This window comes from Chamaea fasciata, unplaced genomic scaffold, assembly GCF_029207755.1.
Source record: "Chamaea fasciata isolate MVZ Bird 193981 ecotype frontalis unplaced genomic scaffold, bChaFas1.0.hap1 SCAF_10, whole genome shotgun sequence".
Taxonomy (NCBI): domain Eukaryota; kingdom Metazoa; phylum Chordata; class Aves; order Passeriformes; family Sylviidae; genus Chamaea; species Chamaea fasciata.
Window position 1 is genome coordinate 21,674,735 of NW_027094095.1, and position 15,267 is coordinate 21,690,001.

At 46.0% G+C, this 15,267-nt stretch overlaps 1 protein-coding gene across 1 annotated transcript in view; it reads left to right on the forward strand.

The window, feature by feature from the left end:
- Positions 1-15: 15 nt before the first annotated feature.
- The window catches only part of SZT2 (SZT2 subunit of KICSTOR complex), a 53,624-nt gene continuing 38,372 nt past the window's right edge, over positions 16-15,267 (forward strand). The window contains exons 1-12 of the mRNA XM_066192648.1: positions 16-45; positions 237-362; positions 522-695; positions 1,042-1,212; positions 3,033-3,164; positions 5,133-5,292; positions 5,764-5,870; positions 6,039-6,249; positions 7,294-7,464; positions 12,499-12,730; positions 13,391-13,520; positions 14,724-14,866. Of these exons, the coding sequence (XP_066048745.1) occupies positions 16-45; positions 237-362; positions 522-695; positions 1,042-1,212; positions 3,033-3,164; positions 5,133-5,292; positions 5,764-5,870; positions 6,039-6,249; positions 7,294-7,464; positions 12,499-12,730; positions 13,391-13,520; positions 14,724-14,866 (1,787 nt within the window). The remainder of the gene's footprint in view (positions 46-236; positions 363-521; positions 696-1,041; positions 1,213-3,032; positions 3,165-5,132; positions 5,293-5,763; positions 5,871-6,038; positions 6,250-7,293; positions 7,465-12,498; positions 12,731-13,390; positions 13,521-14,723; positions 14,867-15,267) is intronic.

Sequence of the window (15,267 nt, forward strand, 5' to 3'; positions counted from 1 at the left end):
CGGGGCTGCGCGGACATGGCGGCGGCCGAGCGGCCTGACGGGGAGGTGGGAGCGGGGCCGGGGCACCGGGGCCGGGGGAGCGGAGCGGGCCGGGCTGGGCTGGTCCGAGAGGCGGGCGCGGGGGACGCGGCCGCCATGGGGAGCAGTGGGGCCGGAGCGGCCCGGGGTGAGCGGCGGCGCGGGCGCTGTCCGGGGCTGCTCCGGAGGTGACCTGTGCCGCTGTGCTCCCGCCGCAGGTGGAGGAGGCAGGGCACGTATTCCTCCTGATGAAAAAGGACTATCGCATCTCCCGCAACGTGCGGCTCGCCTGGGTCCTCAGCCGCCTGCACCAGGTCATCCGGGCCGTGCCCGAGCCCGAGCTGGTGAGTTGGTGCTCGGGGATGGATGGTGTCACCGCGCCTGGTGCTGCACCACTCAGCAGCACCTGCACCCTGCAGAGCATTTGGGCCCCATTCCTTTCTTTGGTTCTTCCTTTGATGTGGCTTGATGTTCTCTCATGTACCGTTTGCTTGTTCTGGCAGGTGAAGTCAGAAAATGAGCTTGATGTTCTCAGCATCCTGCCTAATGGGTGGCAGCCAGACGAGCCGGTCCAGCCCAGGCCCTACCTCCTCGTCCCCTCTACACGGGTCACCTTCCTGGCCCGTCAGTACCGATTTGTGATTGAGCTTGACCTGAGCCCTTCCACGGGGATTGTGGTAAGAGCAGAAACTGCCTCTCTCTGGGGTGTCTTGCATTAAAACAGAAACCTGTTTCTATTTGCTGAGAAAAGGCTTATTGCTCTCAGTGTCTGTCTGAACTTTTGCAGAAGTCTTGCTTTTCCCAGGAGGGAACCATGCTTGGCCCCTGGCTGGAAACTTAATGGCATATCTTGTTTCTCCATTGGATGCTTAATGTGTGACTTCTGTTTACAGGAGTTGTCACTTTAAACTAGCTGCCGTTGCAGAAGGATGTTTGCTGTTGGCTCTGCGGAGTGGGACAACCAACAATGAGACTGAAGGTCCTAGAAGATGAAAAAGCTGTTCCCTTTCTCTGTTTTTGTAGGATGACTCAACGGGGGAGATAATTTTTGATGAAGTGTTCCATGCCCTTTCCCGATGCTTGGTGGGATTGTTAAGACCCTTTCGTATCCCTGGTTCAGACATTATCTACCAGCCAGAAATCTTTGTCACCATCCAGGTGTATTCCTCCATCATTGGCCTGCAGTCCCACCAGGTAAAGTTCAGGCTCTCCCTTGGCACAGTGTGAGCAGCTCACTGTGTTGTGTGGGTGTCCTGTGAGCGCAGGGAAAGCGGGGCAGGTGGCAGCTGGGCTCTGTGGTGCTGCAGGCTTGTCTTGCTAAAACACGTGGCCTGTCATGATGCAGAAGTGTGTGTGAGCAACTTCTCCTTCCTGGGCAGGAAGCAGGTGTTTCTCTGGAGAATGCTGCCCTCAGGCATGATCTTAAAATTGGGCCACAGGGAGTATTTGCCTCATGTTGAAATTGTTGTTGCTCTTGTTTTGTTGTTTGGGGGTTGTTTTTGTTTTTAATTTCTGTTGATTAATTATTTTTGCCTGTTTTAATTAGCTTGAAGCATTCAAGAAGAGCTTGTATGACCAAAAGCTTGTCTGCCTGTTCTAGCTCTGTAGGAGTGGTTAATTCAAAGATAATTGCCTCTTTCTACAAACTTTGTTCTTTTTGCACTGGTCTGCATATGCTTCTTGCTGGAGGGAGCAGTATTGAGATTTATCAGTGAGATTTTACTTGTGTCAGGGCAGGTCTGTTTAATAAATTCGAGTCTGGTTTATGGGGCCAGTGTTGTTTTTGAAGTCCATCCTTGATCTCTTCCACCTTACGGTATTTTCACACAACTTATGTGTTTATGGTGGTGTATTTCATCCCTTTGCTAATACCAGGAGAAGAGTGTAGTAACAGGAGGAGCCTGTTAGTCTATGCTTGTTCCTTCCCTCCCCTTCCTCAGCCCTCCATGCCTAAGCCGTCTGCCAGGGTTTGTTTTGTACCTGAGGAGTGTGGCCATCACTTTGGTCTGTTCTGAGGTGCTACTGGAGTAGGTGTAGCAGGAATTTCTCCATTTGCCATTGACGTTTTATGTGTCATCTTGTCCAGTAATTCTGCGGACCATAATGCTGTGCCTCAGTGTCTCCCCTGTTTACACTGTATTGAGCGCTCTGAAGTTGCTACATTTTTCTTCTTGGACCTCTCTAAGTTCCCACTTTGTGTATGAGGCCATGAACTGTGATCTCTGGGTACAACTGGATAATTATGTTTCTTTTATGGAGGAAAAGGTGTTTGTGTGTATCACTCATCGGGGGAAGACTGTCTGTGGTAATCATTTATTTCTCCTGTGTCACTATGAGGTCTTGCCCATATGAGGCCAAGGGAATGTGGATAACATGTAGCACTCCACCAATCTGCTGAGGTCTTTGCATGTTGCATCTTCTTTGTGTCTGGTTGTGGAGAGAGATTGCCTGTACCAGGGTGACACCTGTAAACACAGGCGTCATGCCTCTCACCCTGGGGAGTTTCTGTGGTGGCAGGCTTACTCTGTCACATGGCTCAGCCTCTTTTGTAGTGTCCACTCTAACTGTTTCTTTTCTGTATTTCAATTTGCTGTTCCCTTTGGAAGATAATTTGATCAGTCTATAGGTGAGGTAGATTAGAACAAACAGGCCTTCCTTAGAAGCATCAGACTACAGTTAATGGTTTCTAACAATGATCCCACATCACTTTCTCCTAATAACTACTTATCCTGGAGAAAGTCAAGTGAAGTAGAAGTTTCTTGCCCAAAAAGGAGATTTCCCAAAGTGTTACATAAGTGTCTGCTGTGGGATGCACAGCAGGTGCCATGAGGTACCACTGCTTACAGGCAGTTGCTTTTGAGCAGGAACAGAGAGAAAGTGGCCTGAGCTGTACCTGTGCTTTTTCAGGGACGTGTTTGACCTTCACTGTGCAGAGCTGTGTTCCTGTGTACCATCTTGGGGGCTGGTGCTATAAAATCTTAACTTGATGTCTGACATGTGTATCCTTGGGCCAGGTACTGTTCCAGGGCTGTCAGCTGGATGAGACGAAGCGTGAGGCCTTCCTGCACCAAGTTTACACACAGCTCTGTGCCTTTGAAAACAAAGTGGCAGAGATGCTTCAGCAGCAGTATGAACCCAAACCACAGGTAAGGAGGGCAGAGGTAGTTGGGCTCTCTTGGCTTCCTGGAGACGGGCACTCTGAGGCCCCTCTGAAGTGGAGTGGCAAGAAGTAGAACACCATAGGTCTGCAGAGGGAACAACTGAGGAGTTGGTGGGATCCAGTAATGAGACGTGAACACTGAGGAAGCAGAACCATTAAGTGTTTAGAAGGACTGGTGAGGATGGTTACCTTCCCCAAAGTTAATGTGCAGTAAGATGGCCTGACTGTATATCACGGGAGTAATGGTAGGATGTGCTTTCTCTCCAAAGAAGATGGTGGAAGAGGTGATTATGTCCATATAAATAATCTGTAAATAGCTGTAAATATGCCCTTAGTCCTTGTTACATTTCTTGAATGAAAATACTTCCTTGTTACCATGAAACCTGGCCACAAAGCTGAATAAACAGCCAGTTTTTTCAAGCAGTCCCTGAAATCTGTGACAGGTACTGCTTAGTAACCATGGATATATGTATCAGCAAATTAATTATAGAGTCCTAGTATGGTCTCGGTTGGAAGGGTCATTTAAAGATCACCTCCCTTGACCTGCTGGCCATGCTGCTTTTGATCTTCTTGCCATCAGAGTCATTGCTGGTCTGGCTGAGGTTATTTAGTCCTTAGTTAGCATTAGTTATTAGAGTTTGGGCAAAAAGGGAAAAAAAAAAAAGTCCCAAAATCAGATGACCAGGAGGCTACTGGTGATGTATTGCAGTTGCACATCTGAAGTGCTTGGAATCTCATATTTAGCTGAAATTTATATGTTTCAATGATTAAACTGCCAGTCCTGAAGCAGAAAGTAGATTGCCAGAAGTAAATACCTCGACTGGTGAGTCCAGATGGTGTTTTTCCAGTGCTTTGTATGCATTCCTGCTTGATGCAATATTTCTCTCATGGTAAACTACCCTGTAACTTCTTCCATGCAAATGGCAGAGAGACGCTCTTGCAGGCCAGAGGGACTGGTGAGTCCTGCCACAGGCTGTGGGGTGGAGGTGGGAGGCCCCAGGGGAAGGGCAGGGACTGAAACTTCTTTCACTTTTGAAGTTGCACTAGCTGTATCCTTGTTAACAAGTGTCTGAATTTAAGGCATCTGGCAAATTAAAGTGATGGACAGTCAATATATTTTGCTCACAGGCAGAGACCGCTCCCATTTGTGCATAGCAAAAGTTTAGTTCTAGTTTTATTTTCCCAGCTCTGATCATCTGTAGCTTTGTAGGCGGGGGGGTCTCGGCCATTTTCTGCATTAACAGTAAAAATGAAGCTATATTTTATTACAAGGTTGAACTGCCAGAGCCCTGTGGGGATTAAGGGACTGTGAATACAGTAGGTTTTTCACTGGTGTAATTATACAAATTTCAGGCTTTGCCTAGGGGGTATTTTTCATAGAAGATGCAGAAGCCTACCTGCTTTTGTTTATATCAACACTGCATAACAAGGGCCATTTGAGTTAAATGCATAGGCACTAGACTTTGTGAGGCTCCTTGCTCCCTCTGCTGCAGAGCTTCACAAATGAGACATAGCTGCCTCTGCCTCTCTCTCTACAGTGTTTTTGGGCTGAATATAATAGATTGAGTAAATGCTGAATAGCTGTGGCTTCTACTAAATGATGGGGAGAAAAAGGTATTCACCATCTCTTTAACTAGGAACTGCTTTGCTCCACTCAGGAGTTTTAGTGAGCCCAAAGTGTCTCATATTTCCCCTTCTATGAGAAATCAGCTTAGTATGAAGCTCTGAGCATGCTGTCCCTCCACCTTCAAGCAGCCTTGCCCAGCTGTTCTAAGGGGCCCTAGTGACTAGGATTTTAATGGCACCTGGAAGTTAAAGCTACAAATGGAGTCTGCTGCTGTGCTCCAGAGTACCGTGGGACTGCCAGACTGAAGGTGTTTGGAAGAGCGAGAACTAGAGCTGAGCTGAAATCCGCCCCATGGGGCCTTGTGACTTTTGTTTTTTACTTTTCCAGGTGGATTTATCCCCCCTGAGCCAAGACAGCCCTGGTGATGTGCAGGAGTCATCTGGGAGGAAGCCCAGTGTGTCTGTGGTCACTGCTGACGTTGGCCTGGTCAGCATGGTCCGGCAGGGGATCCTGGCCCTGCAGCTGCTGCCCTCCAACTCCAGCGCAGGTTGGCTGCGTCCTCGGGGTTAAGGTTTGCCTGGTTGTTTGAGAAGGGCTGTATTCCTCCTGCTGTAGGCTGAGGTTAATTTTCTAAGGGCTGGTGTGTGCATGGACCTTTCTGTTAGGGATGAAATTTCAAGAGACATTTGCTCTGCATTCTGGGGGCAAATTGTGGCGGGGGGAATGGGGAGGACTACACTGTGCCAAGTGCCCTGTGTCAGTGTTGGGGAGGTTGTGAGACAGTGCAGCTGTGGCTGTTGCTCAGGGCAACCTGGGGTGTGAAGAGCTGTGCCCTTTCTGTGTGCTGTGCTATACCTAATCATGAGGTTTGCGAGCTCCATAGTGCTTTAGAAGCTCTAAACCAGCCTCAGGATTTTCCTTCTACTTTTGCCCTGCCTAAACTTTGTCTTTCGGATTTACTGGGAGAATGATATCTGTTTGAGATGGAAGGTGCACTAAGACGCTGCCTTGTTTACAGGTATTATAATAATTACGGATGGTGTGACCAGTGTCCCCGACGTGGCTGTGTGCGAGACTTTACTCAACCAGCTGCGCAGTGGCACTGTGGCCTGCTCCTTTGTGCAGGTAAGTCTACTGGTACCTGCCAGTGTGGGTACCAGAGGGAGGCTGGTGGCATTTACCTCCAGAGGAGAAGTGGGGGCCTTCTCTGCCTGTTTGAGTCCTTGACCAGCCGTCTGCTTTGTTCTCAGCACTGCTGTTCTCTCTCAGGTGTCCCCTTTATCCATCCCATAGGTGGGCGGTGTCTACTCCTATGATTGCAGCTTTGGCCATGTTCCCAATGTGGAACTGATGAAATTCATCGCCATGGCCACTTTTGGTGCTTACCTCTCCACGTGCCCTGAGCTGGATCCCCTGAGCCTGGACCTGAATGTGTATCACAAGGCATTTCTGCTGTACTCCTTTCTGCGTACTGGGGAATCCCTGAATCCAGAATATTACTGTGGTGAGGAATGTGCATGTTCTTGTTCCAGTTGATGGATGTCTTGCAGCACCTCTCTTTGGGGTGACTCCCCAGGCTTGGTTATGCTGATACTCTCCCTTGTCATAACTTCTATAGGCTGTGGGCACAATCAGTCACACAGCCTCACCTGTGAATCCCCTCCTGGTTCCAGGAATTGGGTGGACCAGGGAAAAAAAAAGTCCCGTTTTCCATCATTCCCCTGGCTTAGCAATCTGCAGTTAGGCCCGCTGGGTTGGGACTTGGAGGAGTTCAGAAGCTCTTGCCCACCCTTCTGTGCACACTGGCTAGCTCTCAGGTGGGGATGTTCTGGAGAGCTTATCCTAGCAGGGCTTGCAGATGGTAGTTTGGATTGATAAACTAGACCCCTGAGAACTGTCCCAAATGCCTCTCCTGGTTGTTCTTACTTTGTGACTGTTAGTGACTGAGAGTGTGCCAGGAGAGATTAGTTTAGTTACCAGTAAGACTTGGAAACACCCTTCCATGTCCCCGTGATATGTGGGTGCCATCTGCTCTTTCTGTAACTTGGCAGCAGAAGCCACATAAACTGGCAAGTTTGAAGAGAGCTGGCTTGGGACTTGGAAATGTTGAATCTTAAAAAGATCAGATGTTAGTGATTTAAGCTCCACATCCTGATACCTTTTTAAAAGCACCTGGGAACTCAGAGTTTTCCAGGGAAATTGATAAAGCCCCAAAGCTCCTGTGTGACTGTTGAAACAGATGTGCAGTTTCTGCCTGTCTAGGCTGAATGTGGAATTCCAATGTGTGCCTTGTCACAAAATTTGTCTGAGAGGAAGCAGTGCCTGGCACCCCACCCTGTCCCTTTCCCAGGCCTCTTGGCCGCACTAATGAACCTGTTTGCTGTATTGCAGAATCATGAGTGGGTGTTGGTGGTGCCTGAAGGATGTACTGTTCCTCAGGCGAGCAAGTGTTCCTGGCAGCTTTTATGAAGTGCTCGGGGAGGCCTGTTGCTACAGGATGGGGCTCAGGGGAGCTGCTCCCTCACAAAGCCATCTCTGCCATTTGCAGTGTCCCAGCACAGGCTGTTCAATGAGCACCTGGTGTCTGCCAGCAGCAACCCTGCGCTGGCCATGCGGAGGAAGAAGCACACGGAGAAGGAGGTGCACGCCGACCTCGTGAGCATTGTGTCCGTCCGGCTGCGCGAGGGCTACAGCATCCGTGAGGTTAACATCACAAAAGGTGACTGCTGCCTTGAGGGCTGCAGGCTCAGCTGGGACTCTGTTCTCAGCTGCTCAGAGGAAAGCACAGGGTCTGCCATCTCAGCAGTGGAGGTGTTGAGGAGGAAGGAGAAGGAGCCATTTTTCTCAAACTCTGTTTTCATGGATAATAGCCTGATGTAGGGCTGCCCAGTATTGTGCAGTTATGCACCTGCCAGGCTCACCCTCTGTGGTTGTGCCTGGGGAGGGACAGCCAGTGATGTTCTGTATCTTGGAAATTATTCCCCACAATTGTAGAGAAACTAGTGACAGAACTAGGGCTTGCAGAGTTTTTTTTGGGATTTCATCTTTATTTCTCCTTTTTTTCATCCCTTTCTAGTGCTTTGCTGGATGCACTTCAAAATACTAACATGAAGTTGAGCCCTTTGGTACAACAGACTTAATGCCTCCTAACTACAGTCTTCCAAAGGAAGAAATTGGGTGAAACAAGGATATTGTTAGGCGAAAATATCAGATCAGTCAGGACCATAATCAATTCTAGAACACCGTAAAACCTAGATATGGCACCTGCTGACTAGGGACCTTGAGGGGTTTGATTATCCTTAGGAGTGCCAGTAAATCCTACCTAAATTTCCATCTCCAGCTGTGACTAGTGGTAGTATTTTAACTGAAGGGGAGATGAAAAAATCCAAATGCAAGCTTATTAGTACAGTATAATGTGTTTTATATTAGACAGTAGAAGCCTGTGATCTAACTCCAAAGCCATTCCAAATTTGTCATGTGATGTTTTCTGTGAATTTACTGTGGTCTGCCTAAAAAACAGGTAAATCCCTTCTGCCACTGCTTTGGTTGGAAGACTGTCTCAGAGCTTCATTGCTCTTTCTCTAGCTTCCTTTCTAAACTCCCTGAGACCAACTTAGGCCTATGTGACTATTACCTTTAATTAAGTTTATCCTCCTTCTCTGACTTGCCCGGACATATTTAACAAAGTCTTTCTCCTTGTAACCTACCTTTTGGCAGGTTAATATTAAGCAAGCAAATATTTCACCTTTATTTTGTAAGGGCAGGCTTTCTGTTTTGTTTATTCAGGGTAATAACTCTTCTTTTTCCCCCTTAAGTTGTTTTCTATTCAGTTTGAGCTCATATTTCTCAAAACAGTTGGTAAGAGTGTTGTAAGTGTGGCTTTATCAGTGCCTTGTTCAGCAGTGTTAATATTTCCCTGATTCTGAAGTAAAATATCAAATCTGATAGACCAGGAATCAAGTGAACTTTCTCCATGACTGTATTGTAGAAGTCCCTGAGTCTTTCATGCACCCTTTCTTTCAGCTGATGAGTCCTTGGGGGTGTTTCATTGGGCTTTGTTTGTTTAGTAGTCCCTAAACGTGCTTTCCTTTAAATGATAGTACTCCTAAGTGTGTCTTGCTCAGTTCACCTCTCTGTTCCTCTGTGATGCCTTGCAATTGCAGTTCGTTTGCCTTGATGCATCTTACAAACTGAATGGATCTAAATCACCTTTCTTTGAGGGAAGATTGTTAGCAATCATATTAGGTAGGATTATTCCAAAAGTTGGTCTTACACGAATCTCCCTAATTTCTTGTTTCAGGAATTTTCTGTTAAAAGTAAGTATCTGCTAAGTTTTCCTGGTGAAACAGCTGTTCTAGTAATGTCTGCAGATTGTTTTCACTAATGTCGTTGAGACATGAGATTACTTCCTTTAAATCCAGGCAGATTAGATCCCTTGCACTCTCCTTGTGTAGGAATGTCTGTGAAACAGTGTGACAAGTCCATTCCTGTCCACCCTCAGTGTCTTTTATTCTTCTATGCATGAGTTCACTTATAGCTTGAACAGTGCTGGATTAAAAGCCTTTCTCTTTAATCTGGCAGCAATGCTGGAGTGCTTTTGGTGACTGTATAGTCCTATCTAGAAATGCTGGAAGAGCATTCACCAGGTATGAATCATTCAAAAAGCAGTCAGACAAGTTCATGTTATATCTTTTTATACAAAAGTATAGCTACAACCTCTGACTCAGGTTATTGTAAAGCAGTGAATTCCTGCACTCTGGAGGAATGTATTAGAAATATCACCACAGATTACCATGCTCCCTGCATTTTCCTCCGGGTATTTGCCTGCTGGCTTTTACTCCTTGGAATGCTAAATGGATTGGTCTCCCATTTTTACAAGAGCAGTGCTGGATCAGAGTGACCTTCTGTGGTGAATAACTATGGGCAGGTGCACAGGGAAGATTAAGAGCAGGATGAACACACATGATGATAATCTTCATTCTCCTTTCCTTTTTTATTCTTTTGAGCCCTCTCTATCTCTTTGCAGCTCAGGGGCTCCTTGAATCAGAAATACTTTCTGTGTATTTTTTTAGAAGAAAATTAAAAATTTCAGAGGTATCAAAAACATAGAGTGTATTTCTATGATCAGCCTTCACAGTAGTAACAGATAATGTTACTTAATACTTGGGAAAGACTAAATGCTCTGGGGAGTTGCTTAAAATTTTGCTGAACTAACAGGTTAAAGGAGAGTTGAAAAATGATCAAGACATTTAGATGTTCAGCACTGCCTTTGCTAAGGAAAAGCATGTTTGGCTAATCAGGGTTCTCTGAGCCATTCTTCAGAGAAGTGTATAACAAAGAACAGTTAGTTAACCTGTATTGCCAGAACTTGCCAATTAAAGACTGTTAAGGAGCCAGCTGGCTGTGAAGCAAGAGGAAAAAAGTGCAGTTGTGGACTTTGACACTGTCACTTTTCTCCTTCACTTTACCGAAGACAAAATAGAATAAATAGCTAGCTTTGTGCTCAGAGTTGCTTGGAGAGGTTGTTTGTGGTATTTATAAGTGCTCTGGTTACCCTCACTGTTTGATTTTTAAATATTTAGGTATTTAGGAGGCAACTAGGTCAGTTAGGCATGTAGAAGTACATGTGAAGAGGAAAGGATTGGAAGGTACGGAAGGGACAGAAGCCACAGGATCATGGTGTGTAATAGAGCCCAGTTTTTTTGCTTTCTGGGACATTGTTGGGGGATTTCCCTCTGTAACAACAACAAAAAGATCTCACTGTCCATTTTGTGTTGTGGGCAGCCTGGAGGACGGTTTTCAAAACCTAATCTTCCTCTGTGAAATCAGTCCAGCGCCAAAACTGGCTGGGCACTAGCTGAGCAGTGAGAATGACTATTCTCTAGTGACAGGAATCAGGAAGACAAAGTGAGCTTTCTGAAAGAAACAGAGCTGGACTTTGTGAAGGAAATTGAAGTTGAAAAAATTTTATTAGCTATTAACTCAGGAAGCAGAAAGAGATTGCTTTGCAGTTAAAAAAAAGCTAAAGATTCATCTAGATATAGCTTCAAACTAAGTAAATATTTTGCCTATGTTTTTAGTTTTGCTTGTATGGGATCACAGGAGTGAAGCCAGGATGACTAATGGAAACAGAGGTGGAAGTTGGAAATATTTTCATTTATGATCTAAGTAAAAATGTGGAAATTTACTTATCATATTTGCTGTTGATGAAGTAGAAAGGCTTTATTATGAGAACCAAAATCTTGTGCAGAAGGCAGTGAGCCCTAAAGCAATAAGAGTGAGGTGACAGTATGAAAGAAAAATAGATGAATCTATAAGTTTTTGTTTAGCCTCTCTGATAAACAAGACAATCTTCATAGGAAACAACAGATGGTGCAGTCCAGCAAGTGCATTTATAGTAACACAAACCACCCATTGTAGAAAATATTAGTGACCTTAAATAAAATCCTACTAATCCCCCCGATTAAGTACAGGTAAAATACACTTTTGATCCTCTTTGTTCAAGGAAGGTGAATTCTTAAGGTGCAGGAAGGTCTGGGTCTGTTAAGGGGAATGAACTGTCACAGTAACAGCTGAAGCTGGGTAAGGATTTCTCAGTACTGTACACTCCTTGTCAATGTTATGGAAATGAAGTTTCTCAGAATAAAAATCAATCTAATCAAAAGAACAACCAAGCATGAATTTAGCATGTACTCTGGAAGGTTTCTTCTAAACATTGATGAGGGAAGAGTACTTTGAGGGAGCCTCCCAGCAGGGACAATGAGAGCAAAAAGATGGCTTTAAAGTGGAGCTCAATCAGCCCGTGAAGGGGATGGCATGATGTGCCTATGACAGCAGCAAATGCAACTCTGCAGGAAACAGAGCATCAGGCTGATGATCTGTTCAGAAGGTTTCCAGCACATCCAATCACTTATCACACAAACCCTGCAAGTCTGGCAAACCACAGAGCAGGCTGGACATAGAATAGATGATCGAGCAGTTGAAATCGCAGCGTGGTCATGTGTTTCCCTGGGATGTTTGAGTACAAATACACATGCACAGTCAGCAGGAGTGGGACAGTTCTCTGCTCTTTTGGCTCAGTTAGGCCTGCTGTCAGGTGTTTCTGTTAATCTTGTTAGACAGGCTCACTTAAAGGAAAAGGTAAAAATGTACAGTTTGAAGAATCGGTGAATATTCTTTCTTAACATCTTAACTTTGGGAAGAGAAGGTAAACATGGTGAGAAGCTTGGAAGGTTGAAGTTCTGGATTGCCTGAAATACAGTCTGTGCAGGATGAATAGAGATTAATTCAAGAATTAGGCCTCATCTTCCAGGTTGTTAATGATCTGTGTCCATCAGATGCCTGTGTTTCTGCGATGGGATGGGTTAACTCTGCAGCGTGGATGACAAAACTTTATAGTTGAATGGCCCTGGTCGTCTGTGTGAAACAACAGTTTTCTTGGAAACAAAGATGAGGCTGTGAAGAACAGAGCCCATTGCAAATGTCAGCACCTCCTCTGAGTTTCAGCTGTCATCTCTAGTGTAGGTAGTACATGTATACTTAAAGAATTGAGAACTTCACCAAGCGCTTCAGTGGAGCAAAACCTCCCTCAGTTGGAGAGGAGAGTGATTTCAGCTAAAGCAAACAGTTGTTAAATTACTTTGTTCCCCTCAGCAATCAAACAATCTCATGGTACTCATGAATCCCTGGTCAGAGATAAAGCTCAGATGTGTACAGAACAAGCACCTGAAGTTGCTCTTCTGCTCCCATGCAGGTGGGTCTCAGCTGGAGGTGAAACTAGTGCTGCTTTGGAAGCATAACATGAGGATTGAGTACTTAGCTGTGACACCCTGGCCTCTGGACCCATCAAAGCGCAGCACTTGGGTGGAAGTGACGATGGAGGGAAGCTATGACATCTTGCATGACATCAGTTGCACCATGAGGAAGCCTATCACCAGTCTGTACCGCACCACAGTCATCCGCCGCTTCTGGAACACCTTGCAGAGGTGAGCTGGACCATGCCCAGCAGTTTCCAGTGTCACCAAGTAATTCCTTCCTTGGCATGCTAGAATGAGGGTTTTGCGAGTGGCTGTCCCAACCCAGGGTTCAGAAGCAATGTGCTCTGAGGAAGGGGCATGATTGATAACAAGCTCGCTGTCTAGCCAAGACTCAAATTGGTCTGTGATCTAGTTTGTAAGAATGCTTCAGGGTAATGGTATTGCTGCTCCTGAATCTAGATCCTGGGATGCAGATCTTACCACTGACTGCCATCCCATGGAGGTCATGTGTTCTTTTAGCACACCCTTGCAGCTGTGCTGCATGGTCACACTGGGAGCAGCAAACACATCACACGTCTCTCTGGGCTGAAGTGCTTGTGGGCCACAACTGTTTCCTGGCCAGGGTGACTGTTACTCCTGCCTATTGGCAGATTCCTCCTCTAGCACTTCATTTCCAACTCTGATCATCCTCTGTATGTATGAGACTTTTACACTGGAGCCCCTTTAACACACACTTTGCACATGGAATTGCAGCATTCCCCATAAAGCTCTCTTGGTGTAGATGGGCTCGCAGGACATAAGGAGTGCTATGTGTGCAAGCCCTGCACTGACTGGGGTAGTGAGGGGGAGAGTGTGGGCTTTTGTGGCTAACTGCCTCTTCTTTTCCAGCATCAACCAAACAGACCAGATGCTGGTACATCTGCAGTCTTTTGACACAGTCCCAGAACACTTTACCATCCCTGAGAGCACCAAGAATGGGGTGCCCCTCTTCTACATCCCCCCAGGCTCCACCACACCGGTATGTTCCCTCTCTCTGTTTAATGTGGGACAGGTTGTCTCCCCTGCCTGTTCTTGTACTTAGGCTTTATCTCTTGCTCATCTTGTCTTCATCTTATCCTGCTCAGTCAGAGTTCAGGTGTGGTGCAGTGAACATCCCATGCCATACATTTCCCCCTCTGAGACGTCACCCTATGTTTTAATTGTTGCAGCTACACCTCTAAGGCCACAGCCAGTCTCCCAAGTGTGCTGTGAAACCTTCTCCTGTAGTGCTGTGATGTGTGGGACTGATAGGAAGGCTGACACGCTTGCTTTTGCTGTGCTTTTTCAATGGATACCCCATAGGCATAGAGTTGCTGCTGGCAGTGCAACCAGTGCCCTGGAGATGTAGCTCAGTACTGTCAGGTGAAGATATACAATGTGCTGAATAGTTGCTTAATAGGCTCATTGCTCTGAGCACTCATGTGGAAGGTGCAAGAGAGATACTTGTCATCTGCACAGCAGAAACTAAACAAAATATGAGCTAATAGTTTCCACTGCAAAATTCAAACTCACTGAAACTCACTAAGCACAAGAGCCAGCATATTATCTGTTCCCTGCTACCAATGTCCTTGGCATAGATGGAAGCTAGGGAAGCTTTCATTTCAGAGAACTATCCCTTTTATTTTATTGTTCAAGCTCTTCTTTAGGTTTGCCTAGTACATTTCCCATATATAGGGCTATGTATCCCACGATATATCTGGAACATTCCATCTTATGGCTAACCACCACTATATTTCTGTGTCAGCAGAATTGCTATAGTTCATGTAATCAATGTCACCATACAAACCTATTAGAGTTGCCCAATGCCACCCATACTGGCACCCTATTTGCCTGAGCACTTTCAGATGAGTAATCTCAGTGTTTAATTACTTTGCTGACACAAGCCATATATCCCCCTCTCAATGAGAAAGCACACCATTACATATGCAGTCTTTTTCATGGTTGATTTACTTGATGCTAAGTAGTTAAATTCCTAATTAACTTGACATTTCAGGAGCCTAATTTATTTTTGCTTACGCTGTACTGCCTGTTTCAATGTGAACACACTTACTCTATTCAGAGGAAATTACCCAAAGCCAGGGATGTGGCCTTCTTGGCCTACAGCAGCTCTGCTGCTAAAGAAATTCTTGTTCTCTCTGGTTGGAGAACTTTCATGCTGAATATTGTCCTGTCACTTTCTCAGGTATTATCTCTGCAGCACAGTGGGTCTGACTCAAGCCATTCCCAGTTTGCCTCCTACTGGAAGCCTATCCTTTCCATGGATGCCAACTTCTGGCAGAGGTGGCTGCACATGCATCGGATAGTCATCCTTCTGGAGCATGACACGTATGTAATGGGCAGGGCTGAGCTCATGAGCACACTCTGGGCCAGCCTGGCAAAGGAGGGTGTCCAGTTCAGCCCAGCTGAGGAACTTGTATCTGTTCTGTAGGTGCCCTGGGCCAAGGGAAGGGTCTCACTAGTGGGCCCTGATGGATGCCAAAGGTTTATCTGAGAGAGATAGTTGGCTGGGAAGTCATCTTTGATTGGGAAGATAAATTGTTTCTCAAGTTCCCCTTGGGTTTTGATTTCCTGATTGCAGGCGGTGTGGGACCATTCATTTGGGAGCTAACCCACGTGTTTTTGTTTGCTGCTGGAAAATGTCTTTCCCAAAAGCATTGCTTTCTTGAGGCTGGTCCTAGTTGCAGAGCAATGTGAATAATAGTCATATATTGCTCGAAGGGAGATAG